This window comes from Triticum aestivum, chromosome 2A (assembly GCF_018294505.1).
Source record: "Triticum aestivum cultivar Chinese Spring chromosome 2A, IWGSC CS RefSeq v2.1, whole genome shotgun sequence".
NCBI lineage: Eukaryota > Viridiplantae > Streptophyta > Magnoliopsida > Poales > Poaceae > Triticum > Triticum aestivum.
The window spans coordinates 782833924-782851617 of NC_057797.1; the positions used below are offsets into that span (position 1 = coordinate 782833924).

The window sequence follows — 17694 nt, forward strand, 5'->3', positions numbered from 1 at the left end:
CCCGAAAAGGAAAGGTGATGTAGCACGACAACAGAAAGTGTTTTCCTCATTTAAGAACCAAGGTATATGGAAGCAGTAGGAGGCACCACACTAAGAAAATAGCAGTACCTGCGCACAAACAAAACATAATTGCTTGCACCCAAGAAAGGCAAGGGGTCGTCCCTGAGAGTGGCGTTTTGGCACATGAAAGCGCGCACTCCTGTATTTTTAAATGTGTTTAAAACATATTTTAAAATGTCAAAAAAATTCAAACAAAGATTTAACACGTACATCTCGATATTGTACATGCTCATAAAGTCGTTTCGCGAAAAACCGACAACTTATGTGCCACGTGTGAAAAAGACAAAAATCCGGTGTTAAACAAATGCTTTTCACAAGACATCCTTTTGCCTTTTTACACAAGCCACAAAAAATGTCAGTTTTCTCCGAAACTTGACGCGCACACATATAATGTCGAGATATATGCGCCAAGTTTTTGTTTGAGATTTTTTTCACACTTTAAAATATTTTTTCGCGTGCAGGAGCGCGCACTCCCGGGAGCACCAACGGATTTCCGGTCGTCCCTCCCCTTGTTCTTGCTAGTTACAATTTTAAAAGAAAATAGTGATAAGCAAAGTGGCAAAATAATAAAAGAATGTAAAGAGCAATTTATAGGAGTTTTTGTATTAATGGGGAATAGACCCGGGGCCATAGGGTTCACTAGTGGCATGTCCCTCGAAAGCATGTAGTGGCATGATAGACAAATTATTGTTGGGCAATTGACAGAATAGCGTAAATTATAAATATGATCATTCATGGCATAATCTCACATAGGCATTACGTCCATGATAAGTAGACAGTTAAACTTACTGACGTTAACTACTATTACTTCACCCCAAGACTGCTATTCAGCATGCATCTTAAAGTAATAAGTTCATAAGAAATAGAGTAACACAATAAGTAAGATGACATAATGTAGATAGAAAAAAAATCATATTTCACAGTTTCAAAAAAGACTTTTTTTGTGGAAACTTATATGGGTTCAGTATTCAGTAAAAATGTGTGATTGTTTTCTGAAATATTGTGATTTATTGGCTGCATAGGAAAAACAAAATTCTGGCCCATAAACAAAACAATTCGGCCCATTTGGAAATAGATATTTGCCTCTTTTTACACCACGTGTAAAAATATAATATTATTAAAAAATCCACATACATAGTATATACATTTGTATGCATATTAAAAATGTTTTTTTGTGTTGTATAAAATGGTATTTGAATGCCGAGATTCATGGAGCTCGGTCTCCACTGTCATTTTTCATAGGAAAGCCATGTAACATACATTAAAAAAATCTCCATCTTTCAAGCTTTTTTTAAGTTCTCATGTGTGCCTATTACGAGCTATGCTATTTTCATACCAAGTATGGAGCACATATGCATTGTCAACTTGTCATCAAAAACATATAACCGTTTAGGACATATATGAGCACACAAATGAGAGCCGATAAACGAGCTAACAAATCCTTGCAGACATCTCATAAACTCTACACCTCATAAACTCTCTAAAACGTTTTATTTCTTGCACCTAGGATAGACAAGCATATGGTCTAGAATTTTCTATTTACCCATACACGTTCAGATAAACGAACATACACACTATACACCTTTTGTCGAGATATTTGTTAGAAAATATGTTGTAGAGCTCTCTACCCAGGTAATTAAGTATAACAAAATGGACAATAATACATACATATACACTATAATTCATTTGACTGCCACAGAAAAATATTGACGTGTGTGGTTTGGTCATTCTTTTTGTTGCTATTGTCGGGATACTTGTTTAAATTAAAGGTTCTCTAAGAAATAATGCATCAAAAGTGAAATAACTAATATAACTTTTGATGCAAAACAATATTACAATTGAAGTGCATTTTGAATGGCATATGCTAATATTGTATAATAATATTGTATCTTATATATTGTATCGATAATATCAAATGGTCAATTTTGTAAAGTGTACTAGAAAACTATAGTTGAATTATGAAAGTCGTTTGTATTTGAATCTCAAACTGTTGTACTATTTAAGGAGCGGCATATACACAACCCATTTATGTTTTATTTGGTGAAGAACTAAGTTTTGAAACAGAATGGAGAATTCTATTGGTTATATTTTGGCTGAATTCAGTACTCTATTTATGCTTAAATATTCAATTTTCATTCGTCTTTTTTTTCGTACCACAATTGGGCTCGTGACACCCTAAGTTTGTAACACAATACTAAACAACAAAGTAAATATTAAAAATTGAATAAATAAAAATATATTAAGATTATTTAATTTCTTTTTATTTGCTTCTTATTTTGTCCCTTTGCCTTAGTCAAAACTAAATATTGGTCAACTCAAGTTGGCCCCAAATGAAATTGTATGAACTCCTAACACAATAATGTGCTTAATATATTTCACCGAAAGTTCCGATTTATAAATTATCATTATTAGTTGTTGGATCATATGCGTACACACTTCTTTCATACTTCCACACTATTTTGTTTGTTGAAAATACTATCTTTCTAAATATATGATGTCATGTATTTTAAAACCTCGGAAGGTTATCGCCTCAAAACCTCCTGCCCAAATCAGGTACCCTTGATCAACATGTGTCCAAAGGGAAAAACACCGGCACTATGAGCTCCCCTCAAGCTGGGCCAAATGTGTGAATTGTTCAAACTCTCCCAAACCCAGTCCACATGGAGGGGGAGAAAGGGTTGTCCATACATGTCCGCCACGTCAGCTCAACACGCTTGGCCCATCCCATCCCAAACTAAACCCCATGTCTAGTCCTCACAATCTCTCTCCACTTTATCATTTTCTTAACGCTCCCCCTAAACCCTAGCTTTGATTCACCCACCATCTATCGTCGCCATGGATCGAGCTAATCCACCAACACAGTGGCCAGACCACGTTGGTTGGGAGCTCCTGGCAACAAGGGACGACGAGGAGCTCACGCTCCACCGACCAATGGTGGACACTAGAGTTCGCTTCACATCCCCGTTGCCCCGACGTTGGTTCAGTAGCTGTGCACCATTCCCATCACCCCGACGCGGGTCGAGCGAAAGTGGACCATCCCCGACACCCAGGCCTTGAGTGCTAACCGCCGCCCCCACTGTGGCGCAAGTCAAGTGGCAGTGCTACATCCCCGGCACCTTGACACTGGTGGAGTAGCGGCACTGTGTCTATCTTGTCCGACAATCCAGCGTGGAGCATCCCTATCTATGTATGATTCACATGATAGATGCACGAAAATGGGGGAGGGTAAATGGGTTATGCTGTTGGAGTGTAGTTTTATTTTGGCACAAACCAATGCTTACCGAGGACATATGGGGTGCAAATTTACGGTTACCCTTCCGTATGTCATTATATACATATGATTCATTGTTTTATTTGGCCGACTCTAAAGCAGAATTTACTCTACTAAGCAATGAACAAACACATGCAAGAGAGACAGAGATAGATGGTGTAAATTAGATGCTAAGAGCGACTCTGCCCTGTGATCCTGATCATGATAATAACCACCAAGATGGCGATTTTGGGGCAAAACGAGACTAGCAGAGTCGCCCACGACCCTCGATCACCATACTTTATGGAGTTCGCTCCATATCGAGCTCGCAAACCTCCATATTTCGTGTTTGTTAGGGGGGGGGGGGTATTTGGAGTGCGAACCGCTCACACGGGAGGGAAATTTCAGCCCGGCCCCGTCATGCCGGATGAGGCTCCCCTGACGTACTACAGGGCGCAGTTGGGCCGCTGACATGTGGGCCCGAAAGCAAGTTGGCCCACCCATCAGTGACCCAACTGTACCCTGCAGTATGTCAGGGGAGCTGAGTCCCCGTCATGCCGCCCGTAGCTCGGTCAGTAGCGATGCCATTCGTATGACTGCCCCCGCCAATACCGTGGTCACTTATCCACTAAAAGAGCATCAATTAGTGTCCGCCGCCATATTTTGCATCAGCTTTCCACCCGCATGTGTCAAATCCATCCCCATTTCCCGCTAGAGCGCACCCCTTCCAAGAGGAGGAGGACCTTGTAATTCAGTTAGTATAGATTTGTTCAATGTTGAAATCTTTGTTAAAATCAAAGTTGAAACGAAAACTTATTTCATTGATGTGGGCGATGGACATGTCTTCTAGCCATTGACGAATGCGTCCGTATGGGGAAAAAATGAAGGTCGCCGATTATAACGACTTTGCGTTTACGCTTTTGCCTCGATGACCTCCACAATGCATATGAAACACGCTTCATATGGACACGAAGGCTGACAAATATAGCCACTAACCATGGTTTCCACTCGAGGTTAGGTATCACTAACACCAGTTCAATCATCACTTAATAATAATGCCACCACACCAAGCTCACGCTCCACCGTCCGATGGTGGACACTCGAGGCCACTTGACATCCCTGTCACCCCAATGTTGGTTCAGTAGCTGCACACCGTTCCTGCCACCCTGACGTGAGCAGTGAAAGTGGACCATCCCAGCACTCAGGCACCGAGTGCTAAGAGCATCTCCACTAGGTCCCCAAAACGCCCACAAGCACCTTTTTTAGTACCGGCGCAAAAAAAAGCCCCAGTCACGCCCTCAAGACATTGTTTTGCGCCGGATTTGGGAAAGAACAGCCCCGGCGACCTCAGGCGAAACGCAGCCCATCGAGGGGCACTTGGGACCGCCGGCGTTAATTTTTGCATGGCAAAACCCCACCAGTCAGCCTCTCTCCTCTCTCTCTCTCCTTCTTTTCCTACTAGGCCCACCCATGCATGTGCATGCAAAAAGGAATCTTTCCTTCCCATCTCTGGCCGAGCTCGCCCAGCCCTGCCTCCTCCGCCCGCCCCGCTTCCTGGCCGCCCCGCCTCCTCCGCCGGCTCGTGCTCGCCACCGCCTCCCCCGCCGGCTCAGCTCGTCCCCCGCCCCTGCCGCCTCCCTCGTCGGCTTGCCCCCGCCACCTCCCGCTCCCTCCTCCCCCGCCGGCAAGCCCGCTCGCGCTCGCCGCCTCACTGGGGCGCTCCTCCTCGATGGACTGCCCGAAGAGCGGGCGGGGGCGCTGGCGGAGCACGACGAGGCCGTCGCGGGATGCGACAGGCTCGAAGGCGAGGCTCTCGTTGAAGCAGTGCACGGAGGGCTTGTCGGGGGCACGGGCTAGACGACGCGTGCGTGGCAGTCGATGTCACTATCTTCGACCTTGTAGGAGACGCCACAGAGCAGGGATGGGTCATAGCCGGAGGTGGCGGTGGCGCGCTGCGCCAGTAGGTGGCGAAAGCCCCGGTCGTGGATAACGCGGTGCAGTGGCTTGGCAGCCTCCGCGCAGCGCACGACGGAGACGGTGTTGGAGACGGAGGGGAGGCCGAAGACGGCGCCGGTGAAGCTGTGGTTCCTCTGCTCCGCCGGCTCGCGCTCGCGCTCATGCTGCTCTGCTCGAGCTCAGCGGCGAGGCCGGGCCGGTCGTGGCCTGGGGCGGGCGCGACCTGGGCACGGCTTGGGGGTGGACACGGCTGGAAACCTTTTCGCCCCTAGGCCAAAAATTCCGCCGGGAGCCCCCCAAGTGGCGAAAAAATGCCTCCTGGGGGGCTCAACGGCTGGAGATGCTCTAACCCAGCGTCCCCATTGTGGCACGAGTCAAGTAGCAGCGCTCCGTCCCCGGCACCTCGACACTGGTGGAGTAGCGGCAATTAATGCGTCTAGCTCGTCCGACGATCCAGTGCGGAGCGTCCCTATCTATGTATGTTGTTAGAGTGGAGAATTTATTTTGGCACAAACCAATGCTTACTGTGGACATATGAGGTGGCAATTTGATGGTTACCCTTCGATATACCCTTACATCCATATGATTCGTTGTTTTCTTTGGCCGACACTTCTCTTGTGAAAAGGATCAGATCTATTATAAAGATTCACCGGAAGTACAAAGCACCTCAAACATAATAGAAATCACATTGAGGTCCATTGACCACCGAACGACCATTGCGGCTGCCAGAATAAGCCGCCGACACACCGCTGTCGCCGCTCCCATACCAGAGCTGGCCTGACCTTGTTGATGACAGCCGGGACGTCTTCATGCACGTGCCCCTAGGGACCAACGCCCTGGAGTAGCAATCGTCGCCTTTGAATCCTTGAATCGATCTCAAGAACCTAACACCAAATATCGTCATTGCGTATGCACGACGAGATATCCAAACCTCGCCGCCCCAAGGAGTTGGCAGGAATCGACGCCGTAGCTCCGTCTAATCCATCCCAACAGACGAACTTGAGGAGGATCAGAGCTCGGAAGACTGACTCGAAGAAGGAGCGTCGCCATCCGTCCAAACGCCGCCCTGCAAGGACAAATACCCTATCTATCTACTAGCGGAGCCAAGACACCTGTATTCTCCTCCCCGCCACTGGCCACCGGAGCGGCAGGCGGAAGAGAGGTGGATCCGCAGGCTCGTGGCGAAGATCGAGGGGAGGAAGGCTTTCCCAAGTCGCCTTGGGACAGAGAAATTACTCTACTACATGACTGTTAATCTTATATACTCACATAGTAATCCAGCTTTTTTTGTGTGGCAAACAACAACCCTAAAAGGAGGGTCCTAGATTTTATTATTAACATCCAAGGCAATGTAGAGAGATCAAGTTCCCTCTAGGAAAGTAAATGGCCTCAAGAGCCATTTTGTAGTTACATCTTGCTCCTTTACTACAGAGAAAGCTATAACAAGAAGGAGATTTAAAAAAGTATGCCTTTTTTACAAGATTATGAGCCATCAGATTGTTGAACCTTGGAATGTGCTCAATCCTGTAATAAGCAAGACCAGAAACCAGATTGAAGAAATTAGCAAGAGTAGGTTGTAAGTTTCGGTGTCCTTGATTTCGAATTAGATCCTTTACTTTCATCGCCCCCACTAAAGTCCTGCAAAGATAGGAAATAGACAGAGCTCCAATTCAAATATTTGACAGTTTCAACCGCCAGAAGAAGTCCAAATGCTTCAGCCTACAGAACAGAACAAACATTCCTAACAATAACTGGAATGATTCCTTGATTCATCCCTTAGAAATACTCCAAAAGAAACCTGCATGCTAAAAATTCAGCTCCCTGTCAATATATAGCATTGCTATTGCCTTCCATATTAGCAATCCTCTTATCTTCCCACTCATCCTCCAATGCACCTGCATTAAGCATTGATTTGGTAGCGTATATAACCTGCATTGGACTCCAATTTTTCTTATTAAATACAAGATCACTTATGGCTTTCCAAATATTCATAAAGTAGTAAAGATGATCTCTAAACTTAAATCTGGGTGATGGCTAGACAAAATGAAGTTGATGACATCCGAGGGATATAAGCTATGATCTACCATATCCAATTTAATACCTAATTTGAATCGAACCGATCTAGAGAAATTGCATAAAAAGAACATATATATGCGTATCAGATTTTCAACCTGGCCACACCTACAACATTCTTTCTTTAAATATTTTGAAAATCTAGACTCTTAGCCCTGAAGCAATAGCTCTTCTAATAAGTTTCCAACCAAAATTTTTAGGGTCCCGATAACTGCCACACGTGTGGTTTATCGGGTAGTTGTGCCACACGCCTTGTGTGGCATGGACAGCAACCAGCCCACACACCTACGTGTGGGTAAAACAACTAATGCCCGCACACATCTTTTTTTCCCTCCTGAACCCTCTCACACGCGTGCGTGTGGGCGAAGTTGATAACGCCCACACGCCCGTATGTTAGGCCTCGTACCCTTCTGGTCCCGCACGCGACGCGTGACGCCCACCGCGCGCCCGTAGTTGTCATGGTCCATACCCTCGTCCATGTTCGTTTATCTGCAGTTGCCATGTCGCTGAACTACGGTTGCCATGTCGGACAACTGCAGTTGCCATGGTTGCTCAACTGTAGTTGCCATGTATGGTCTGATCTAATGTAGTTGCCATGATTTCATAACTTTAGAAGTTGCCACATACTAACACTAGGCAGTTGAGAGAGTTGCCATGTGCTCACAAGCATGCTAGGGCAGTTGCCATGTAAAAAGGAAGAGTTGTCATCTGCTTACGTACACGTTAGGGCAGTTGCCATGTAAAAAGGAAGAGTTGCCATCTGCTTACGTGCACGTTGGGGCAGTTGCCATGTACCATGCAAAAACACATGGCAACTCGGTAAAAGACAGTTGTCATCTGCTTACGTGCACACTAGGCAGTTGTCGTGTACCCTGCAAAAATACATGGCAACTCGGGTAAAAAAAAAGATTTGCCACCTGCTTATAAAGCACACTAGAGGCAGTTGCCATGTGCGCTGCAAAAACACATGGCAACTAGCAGCTTACGTGTGGGAGAGGAGACGGGCGTGTGGGCGAGATGGCAAATGCCCACACACCAGCCCTTGTGCGTGACTGAAAACTGGTGTGTGGGTGAACTGCTAAACGTCCACACACACCAGCCCCTCCGTGTGGTAAAACGGATGTGTGGATGAACTATGTCACACACCACACACACGCCTTGTCCTACGTGGCACAGAAAATCAGCCAGATTATGTCAAGATTCGTGCATATAGGACTGGACGGTGATGGATGCGTGTGGTCGAGATGGTCAACGTCCACACGTGTGGACGTTAACATTTCCGAATTTTTAACTTTAGGAGCCAAAGTTTCATTTTTCCAAACTTGGTAAAGAATAGCTATCTCCTGATTGGTCACAAGAGGTTTTTGGTTCCTCGTATTATCGAGGATATCCCGCATAAAAACTTTGTAAGCACTTTAAGTAGTACATTTTGCATTTGGAGTGCGAATCCAGAACAAGGTATCATCAAGCTCAGCATTTATGACCGGAGTTCTATTTAAAACATTATTTTTAAAAGTATCATCAAAATAGGACAGTAATCCAGCTTGGTAAGACACAAGCAATGAACAAGCACATGCAAGAGAGAGATGAACTCAAACACTAGAAACAACAGCCGATCTGGCCCCCATGCACTAAACCAGGTGCTAACCATGGTTTTGAGTCGAGGTTAGGTATCACTAATTAACACTAGTCCAATCATCAATTAATAATAAGCCACCACACCAAGCTACAAATACAGGTTGGTTCCTTGTCCCTTTCATTCCCCAAGCACAAAAGAAATAAGTACGCTCCTGATGCATCTCCATTCGACGGCTGAGGGCCACTTGGTCTAATTTTAGATCACAAGGCGTCAAGATCACAGCCCCAACTGAACTCAATGAATGATGGATGGATGGATGTCCCCTCCAGCCTCAGAGCATATCCATTCGCACCATTCTCCGCATCCGTCCGCCTCATCATAACAGAAAAAAAGCAACTTTCCTCTCCTATCAGAAAAGCAGATAATTTGCTAAAAAAAATCTTTCTACAAAACACTTTCTGCTGGATACGTCCATTTGAGTTTCAACTAATTTCGGACAAAGGGAGTAGAAAAAAAGAAGAACGTAAATGGTGTTTCTGTCTTGATTAGTGTGCTACTCCAGCATAAACAATTCTGATGTTATTTTCTGTCCGAGAAACCAAACACACATTTTTTTTCTAAACACTTTTTATTGGATACATTCATTTGAGCTTCAACTAATTTCAGATCGAGGGAGTAGAAAATCAGAAGAATGTAAATGGCGTTTCTGTCTTGATTAGGGCGCTACTCCAGCAAAAACAATTCTGGTGTCATTTTCTGTAGGAGGAACGAGACACACATTTTTTTTAAAAAAAAATAGAGAAGTTAAAAATCATATCTTTTTTCTACCTGAAAAAAGAAGAGGGTCGCCATTTTTCTGCAGGCTGGTCAAGTACGGATAGGCTCGTTCCCCTCCCCCGTCACCTCCCTCCCCTCCCCACTGCCCGCGGCGCCTCGGCTCGATCCCCCTGCCCCTGCCCGCCGCCGCCGCCGCCGATCTCGGCCCTCCGCCACGACCCCGCACTTCACACATGATGGAAGCCGACGTCGCCATTGCCACCCCCGTGCTCCGCCCTCAGGTATCCCATCCCATCCATCCCAATCCCATCCGCGCCGATTCCCCTTTCACATCTCCCCTCCGGTGCTCGTTCCCCTTTTTCCTTTTCGGGTCAAGCCCTGTCAAAGATTCGTTCTTGTGTCGTCAATTCCCTCCCCTTTTAGATTATAAAGATTTAGTCTTGCGGCGGCGATTCGAGTTGCGTGCGCTGACTATTTGACGGACGGCGGCGACCGCTGCGGAAGGCAGATTCGCTTACTTACTCCTCCCGTCGTTGGGTTTCCAGTGGCGTTGAGCTGAATTGGAGTGGTGGTGGTGATTTAGATGCCGACTTGAGAGGATATCCAGCTACTGACGGATCTTTTAGTGCTGTGTCCCGATTTGATTTGCCTATCCATCCCTAAGCCGCCTGCTGGATGTATATGCCAGCATCATACTTGCTAAATCCGGTATGCTGGTGATTCGGTTTTGCTTGTCAGGATGCGACGTTTCGGAGTGCCGGAAGCTTGGAATGAACCAGACAGGATAGTATATTCCAATTGAATGAAACAGGTGGAATTATGCGCGAAATGGTCGGTCGGCGGAACTTTTATTCCTGTTTGCTTGTTGGTGATGAAAAGTACCAGTCGTTCTGGCGGAATGTGATAAGCCTGGTTGCTAGTACTAATCTCACTCATCACATGATAAGTTTAGGAGATTGCTGAAGATTTGGAGTTCTAGGCACTGTTACTTAGTCCTGACTTGTTGTTTTAAAATGTTAGAGAGGATCTTGTTTTTGGAAATTTGTTGCTGGCTGTCCACTTGCCATCTTATCCGTGTTTATGGAAAAGGAAAATACCTGATTCCTTAACTAAAGGTCTTCACTATGTGATGGGAACAAGGTTGGAGTAGAATAATTTTGGTGGATTTACTTGTGATTTAGTTTGGACTACATGACCCACTTTATTGTTGTATTTGTGATACGTTACCTTTTAAAGTATGTAATTATTTGAAACCTGTGGCTGCAAAGCCTGCAATTCTTTATTTTCCATGTAAAAGTCCTGCTCCTTTTGGCGTAATACGAGTGATAAAATGCCAAATGAATCTCAACATTGTCGTCTTCCGTTGCAGGAATCGTAGCTGATTGGATGCTTTCGAGCTGCAGATTCAGAGCACATAGTGGTCGTCGAGTGCTCGCGGAGACGTGGGTTTGAAGCATTGAAGTGTTAGGTGGCCTTTTCACTGCGTAGCTTAACCTGTAAACACAAGCTGGGTTTTTGTCAGGAGCTGATAACATGAAGATCATTCGAGGAGCAATGTCATCTCCTCTCTGTCTCTGTGCAGTGGTTTGCCTCATGGCTCAGATAGGAGCTGCCAATGTAGTTCTGATGGGGAATAATCTTACTTTGTCGTTCGACGACGTTGAGGCGAACTTTTGTAAGTTCTGGACATCTTACCATCAGCTACGAACTTCTACTATTTGGCTGTCATGCATTTTTTATTGCATGCTTTCTCCTGTTCTCCACCTACTGCTTATGGCCTATTTAGGTGCTAATGTCTGGCTGCATACTTCTTGGCTGCGATGTTGATTTATGGTGGCATGCAAAATATGTTGTAATAATCCTATTATGTTATTCTGTCTGTGTCCTGCCAACTCTCTTAACGACATTAAGCTTGATTGTTATTCCATTGATTGTGCCATGTGCTCATGGTGCATTTGCATTATAACCTTTTCTCTTCTACTTTGCACTTTTCTGTGGAGTCTGCAACTCTGCATTATGTTACCTACTTTGCACTTTTCTGTGGAGTCTGCAACTCTGCATTATGTTATCTGAAGGATTCATTATGCCATTTCAATTTGTTTGCAGCTCCGGCAGTAAAAGGGTCAGGCGTTAATGGCTTAGTTTATACTGCTGAACCTTTGAATGCCTGCAGTGCATTGACAAGCAAGGCAGTCGAGGGTCCACCGTCTCCGTTTGCACTGGTTATAAGAGGTGGCTGCACATTTGATGAGAAAGTGAAAAACGTGCAGGATGCTGGATTCAAAGCTGCAATAGTGTATGACAATGAAAACAGTGGAGTTCTTGTTTCAAGTAATGTACCTTGTCCCTCTCACCCGTTCTTCTTTTTTACCTTTCCAGTTGGCACCCGTTCATGTCCTGTAGATGGCCACATATTGAGTAGAGATGGAACAGACTGAGATGCACAGAAAATGCTTTCAGATCTGTTCTCCATAATGATGAAGCTGAAATACTTATGCAGATTATTAATACTATAATTTTGGGAACTGTTCCTACATCTATAGTTTTCGCTACTTCGTTTTAGTATTGTTCGGATCATATATTCTCTGCACTTTCTAACTGAGAATTAGGTGTAACAGTGGCTGGAAGCTCAAGCGGTATTCAGATATATGCTGTGTTCATCTCAAAGTTCTCAGGGGAGGTGCTGAAGAAATTTTCAGGCCGTACTGATGTGGAGGTGTGGATAATACCGACATTCGAGAACTCAGCCTGGTCGATCATGGCGATTTCATTCATTTCACTGCTCGCCATGTCTGCTGTTTTAGCTACCTGTTTCTTTGTGAGAAGACATCGAATAAGGCGGGACCGGCCTAGAAATCTAGAAGCCCGAGAATTCCATGGGATGAGCAGTCAATTAGTTAAGGCGATGCCAAGCCTTATTTTCACCAAAGTGCAAGAGGACAACTGCACGTCGTCGATGTGTGCCATTTGTTTGGAGGATTACACTGTCGGAGAACAAATAAGAGTGCTGCCTTGCCGTCACAGTATGTCTCGCCAACTCTTTGTCTTACAAAATTTAGTACTCTGCATATTTGATCCTTTGCCACGCCCTTAGTATCTTAGGCAAAACTAGTCACCTCTGTTTGCTGTACTTCTTCGACCTTCAGATCTGGTATTATAAATAATGTTCTGTGCTAGTTTTTGAATCTGTTGGCATGAGATGACTGTGTCGGTGTGCAACAAAATTTACTTAAGTACTCTGCATTTATTTTCATGTAGGTGGAACTTGAAAAATCCTTAATATAAAATACTGGTACTGCACTTGAAATTTTCACAGCTGCATATTTCCTTGTAATAGTGTGTGTTTAAATTCATTTCTGTGAAAATCGTTATCATTGTAGATTTATCAGTCAACTAGTATTGCAATAAAGAAAGTACTAACAAATCGAACCAATTGGACAACTCTCCTTTTATACAATCAGCTTATCTGTGTCGGTAATTTTTTTTCCTAAGGCAGCACTCTGATAATTGTTTGAATTGCCTTGCAGAGTTCCATGCAGCTTGTGTGGACATGTGGCTCACATCCTGGAGATCATTCTGCCCCGTATGCAAGCGAGATGCAGGTGCTGGAATGACAGGCCCTCCTGCCTCGGAGACCACCCCATTGTTTGCTTCCGCAGTTCACTTGCCTTCTCCATCATCCTCATTCCGATCAAGCGTGGGAGCATCCCCTCCCAGACCAATAAGCCGGCGACCTTCATCGCAGTCCATATCTCGAATCTACTCTGCTTCCGGCACCCCGCACTCTCTGAACACCCAAAGACCATACAGGAACTCATCAGCCATGAGCATAAGCAGAAGCAGCGCAGACCTCGCAAACATGTCTTCGCCCTACCTCCGCACCTCACTCCTCCGCGGAGGTTCAACACACTCCCTGGTCGGTAACCACCTGTCTCCACCAGTCAACATAAGTTATGCTTATGCCCCACCGCAGATGTACAATTCCGGCTATGGGTCGCCCAGCGCGCATGCCGGTTCTTCATACATCTCCAATTCGGGATATGGATCGTCGTCGGGCTACTACCTGGGCTCATCCAGCCAGCATCGGTCTTCGGCGTACCTGAGACGCTGCGGGGAGTCCGGGCCGAGCCTGTCTACCATGGCCCCTCAGTCGCCACAGCAGCAGCAGTCCCACTCACAGCGGCTGCGCCATGGCGGCGACTCAGACGCGAGCCTGAACCTGGCGGGCGCGTCGTCGGCCCAGTCCTTCCGGCAGTCCTACCTGCGGCACTGCGGCGACTCGGACGCGAGCCTGTCCGCCATGGCTTCTTCGGGGCAGTCGCTACCGGGATGTTGATTATGGCGAGTCAGAAGCTCGCCCTGAACTCTTCTTCGTTGCGCGCGAAAGAGACGGCATGGCTTGTGAATATATCGAGGGCGGCGTGTAACTGTAACATAGGCAATTGGTTGCCTGAAGAGTGAGTCAGTGAGAGAGAGAGAGAATTGCATAGATTTTGTTGTGGATTTTTTTTTGGTGTGTGCTTCTAGTGATTGCTTGTGTTTATTTTCCGTGCTTATGGATGTACATTACAGGTATATAAGACAGCGTAGGGATGATGTTTTTGAGCTTTGCCTTGGTGATTATGGAAGTGGAAAGTCATGGTAAAGTTGGTTTTAGATGCATCAGGCCTGGCGTATACTCTCCCCGTCCACGAATAAGTGTACATATAGAAATCTTAAGAAACATATTATGAAGTGGAATAAAAAATGCATTGGGAAGATGCAAACCACTATCTCTTTCCTCTTTAGTTATCCAACCCCTAATGAGCATGTAGAAATTAAGGAGATGAGGTGTTGAATGTTATTGGTCTCGATTACCGTATGATGGGACATAAACTTTTTTTCCAATTTAAAGTGCATTAAAAAGATTGAAGTACACTTTTTTATGGATAAATTTTAAAGCCAAATGTACACTTATTCGCGGACAGACAGAGAGTAGGCATATATGATTCGGTTTGATCACTACTCTTCGTCCAGGTTCATGGGGCTCATTTATTCCGCATTAAATCAAACTTATTTAAGTTTGATCAAATTTATTGAGAAACATGTGTAAACTTAATCAATTTTGGCCGAGTTTATCGTCGAATGTGTGCAAAGTGAAGAAAAAAAACTCCTCTGTTGTATTGTTTTGTTAGGGATTGTGTCAGTTTTCTTGGCAACAACTGTTGTATCATGTACTCCTGCGTCCCATAATATAAGTTTTTGACATCAGTGTAGTGTGAAAATGGAATGAGGCGTTTTGGCTCCCAGGAGCATCTGCACCTGCGCTGAATAAAAAAATCAAAACAAATAGTAGAAAAATTCAAAAAATTCCAATTTTTTTGGCATGGTAGATAATTGGGTGCGTGATGTCTGGTCCAAATTTCAAATCATTTGGACATCTAAGTAGCTCTCGGCAAAAAAGACAAATTTGGGGTCTCTTGAATAGTGTACTATTTGTATACTGTCCTGACCCAATTTGTCATTTTTGCTGAGAGCTACTCAAATGTCCAAATGCTCTGAAATTTGGAGCGCATCTCACACACCAAATTATCTACCATGCACAAAAAATTGGATTTTTCTGATTTTTTTTATCAATTATTTCTTGACCGGGTGAAGATGAGCCTGGGCTCGGAATTGGATATTCGGTGAAAATGCTCTTATATTATGGGACAAAGGGAGTATCTGACAAGCAAGTTTGGGTGACAGTCTCGGAATAAGGAACCACCAAAACATGTGTAATCTCGCAATCACACAATGTTTAGTGTTGAATTTGGGGCTATAGTTTTAAGTGGATTCAGTCTACCAACACAACCTTTATAAATTCAAATCATCAAATGGTCGCAACTTGAAAGGAATAGTAAAAATTGGATGATGAGCGCTCATCTTATGTTTGTACTCCTACATACAGAGCAAATTCCTCTTGGCCCATTTTGCCTTCGTTTTTAAGTAGACGAGTAAGCTTAATGCTGTTTACGGAAAATATCAGATTTTTGGGTTATGTGACTGATAACGAGAGAGCAGTCATGGTTGAAGGTTTCATCACCAAATGGTTAATTGTCAACCATCAAATTTGTCAGTCAACTGAAAACAGTTTTTGGCGCGCACGAGGAGGAGATGGGACGCCACAGCCGGCCATGGCATGAACAACGTGTCGAGTCGGTGCTTCGATGGGTTCGAGTGTGTGATGGTTGATGGCGACGAAATCATGGCGATGGCCAAGGGCGACGACAACACAATGAGGGTAGGGCAGGGCAGGGCAGGATGGGGGATGCGTGCGCAGCCGGGTGGTACAGGGTTGTGTGGGAGAAGAACCGCTGGAGGTTAAAGAAAAAGGGTGAACCGTTGGATTCCGATCTAACGGTGTAGAGTGAAATGACTGGGTTGGAATTTTTTTCTAGCTGATTGAAGATGGTCCTTAAATCATACTCGGATACTACTAGTGTATATCACCACATGAAAAATAGAGAAATCAATGAAAAAATGTCGAAATCTTGAACAAAAATAGAAGGATAAACTCAAAAATCGATAAGTACAATAGGTTGAAATTGTAGACTAGAGAGATGCATGATGAGTAGGGTGAGCAGACGGCGCGAATGGCTGAGGAATGCCGGCGCCTTCCTCTTGGCTCGCCGTCGCCGGCCGCAGCGCCCCTCCACGGCTCCTAATCCTCCTGCTCGTTCCCGGCCGCCGTACCGAGCTCCCAATCCCCATCTGCCTCACACACTCCCTGGTCGGTAACCACCTGTCTCCACCAGTCAACATAAGTTATGCTTATGCCCCACCACAGATGTACAATTCCGGCTATGGGTCGCCCAGCCCGCATGCCGGTCCTTCATACATCTCCAACTCTGGGTACGGATCGTCGTCGGGCTACTACCTGGGCTCGTCCAGCCAGCATCGGTCTTCGGCGTACCTGAGACGCTGCGGGGAGTCGGGGCCGAGCCTGTCCACCATGGCTCCTCAGTCACCACAGCAGCGGCAGTCCCAGCTGCTGCGGCACGGCGGCGAGTCGGACGCGAGCCTGAACCTGGCCCAGTCCTTCCGGCAGTCCTACCTGAGGCACTGCGGCGACTCGGACGCGAGCCTGTCTGCCATGGCGTCGTCGGGGCAGTCGCTACCGGGATGTTGATTATGGCGAGTCGAAGCTCGATCAGAACTCTTCTTCGTTGTGCGCGAAAGAGACGGCGTGGCTTGTGAATACATCGAGGGCGGCGTGTAACTGTAACATAAGGCAATTGGTTTCCTGAAGAGTGAGTCGGTGAGGGAGAGAGAATTGCATAGATTTTATTCTTGTTTTGTTCTGGATTTTTTTTTCTGGTTCTAGTGATTGTGTGGATTTATTTTCGGCGCTTATGGATGTACATTACAGGTATATAAGACAGCATAGGGATGATGTTTTTGAGCTTTGCCTTGGTGGTTATGGAAGTGAATGTAATGGTAAACTTGGTTTTAGATGCATCCATCCTGGTATATATGATCCTGTCTGATCACTGCTCTCTGTCCAGGTTTACGGGGCTCATTTATCTCGTCTTCAATCAAACTTATTTAGGTTTGACCAAATTTATCGAGAAACATGTGTAAACTTAGTTTAACTTTGGCCGAGTTTTATCATGAAGCGTGTGATGTGAAGCAAGTCTGGATGAAAGCATGGGGATAAACCTCCAAAACATATAGGAAGCGACTAACCACCAGTCGACTGGTCGCTAACCATCAGATCCGCACGATACGTTCGATGGCTGAAACAATGCTTCACATCTAGGTGCAATCTCGCATGCAACGTTGCGGTGCAATCTCCCATACACATATTTTGGTTTGCATACACATATTTTGGTTTGCATGGAGTGCACGTCCTATTGAACCTAATTAACAATGCATGCTAAGAAAAGAAGATGATGTCAGGAAAGATTCCATTAGAAATTAAACTTCAAAATGTTTTGTAGCTCAAACCGTTGATCCGATTGAAAAACTATTTTCACAT

At 45.3% G+C, this 17694-nt stretch overlaps 2 protein-coding genes across 3 annotated transcripts; both read left to right on the forward strand.

Moving 5' to 3' along the window:
* Positions 1 to 9784: 9784 nt before the first annotated feature.
* LOC123191216 (receptor homology region, transmembrane domain- and RING domain-containing protein 1) lies at positions 9785 to 14304 on the forward strand. Of its 2 annotated transcripts, none has more exons than XM_044604020.1 (5): positions 9785 to 9976; positions 11065 to 11370; positions 11802 to 12026; positions 12305 to 12718; positions 13223 to 14304. In XM_044604020.1, exons 2-5 carry the CDS (start codon positions 11229 to 11231, stop codon positions 14029 to 14031), a joined length of 1590 nt encoding a protein of 529 aa, XP_044459955.1. In that variant the 5' UTR covers positions 9785 to 9976; positions 11065 to 11228; the 3' UTR covers positions 14032 to 14304. The 2 variants fall into 2 exon arrangements, with proteins under 2 accessions (XP_044459955.1, XP_044459956.1); XM_044604021.1 differs by having other exon boundaries at positions 12314 to 12718.
* A 2016-nt stretch (positions 14305 to 16320) lies between these two features.
* Positions 16321 to 16845, forward strand: LOC123038310 (receptor homology region, transmembrane domain- and RING domain-containing protein 1). Its single transcript, XM_044462165.1, has one exon. The coding sequence runs from the start codon at positions 16321 to 16323 to the stop codon at positions 16843 to 16845; it is 525 nt and encodes a 174-aa protein (XP_044318100.1).
* The last annotated feature ends 849 nt before the right edge of the window (positions 16846 to 17694 follow it).

What these genes read in the sequence shown, in the direction of transcription:
- LOC123191216 (XM_044604020.1), top strand. Translation starts at nt 11,229, where the DNA reads ATGAAGATCATTCGAGGAGCAATGTCATCTCCTCTCTGTCTCTGTGCA. An exon ending in CAGTGGAGTTCTTGTTTCAA is followed by an intron (nt 12,027 to 12,304) that starts GTAATGTACCTT and finishes ACTGAGAATTAG; the next exon opens with GTGTAACAGTGGCTGGAAGC. An exon ending in AGTGCTGCCTTGCCGTCACA is followed by an intron (nt 12,719 to 13,222) that starts GTATGTCTCGCC and finishes ATTGCCTTGCAG; the next exon opens with AGTTCCATGCAGCTTGTGTG.
- LOC123038310 (XM_044462165.1), top strand. Translation starts at nt 16,321, where the DNA reads ATGCCGGCGCCTTCCTCTTGGCTCGCCGTCGCCGGCCGCAGCGCCCCT.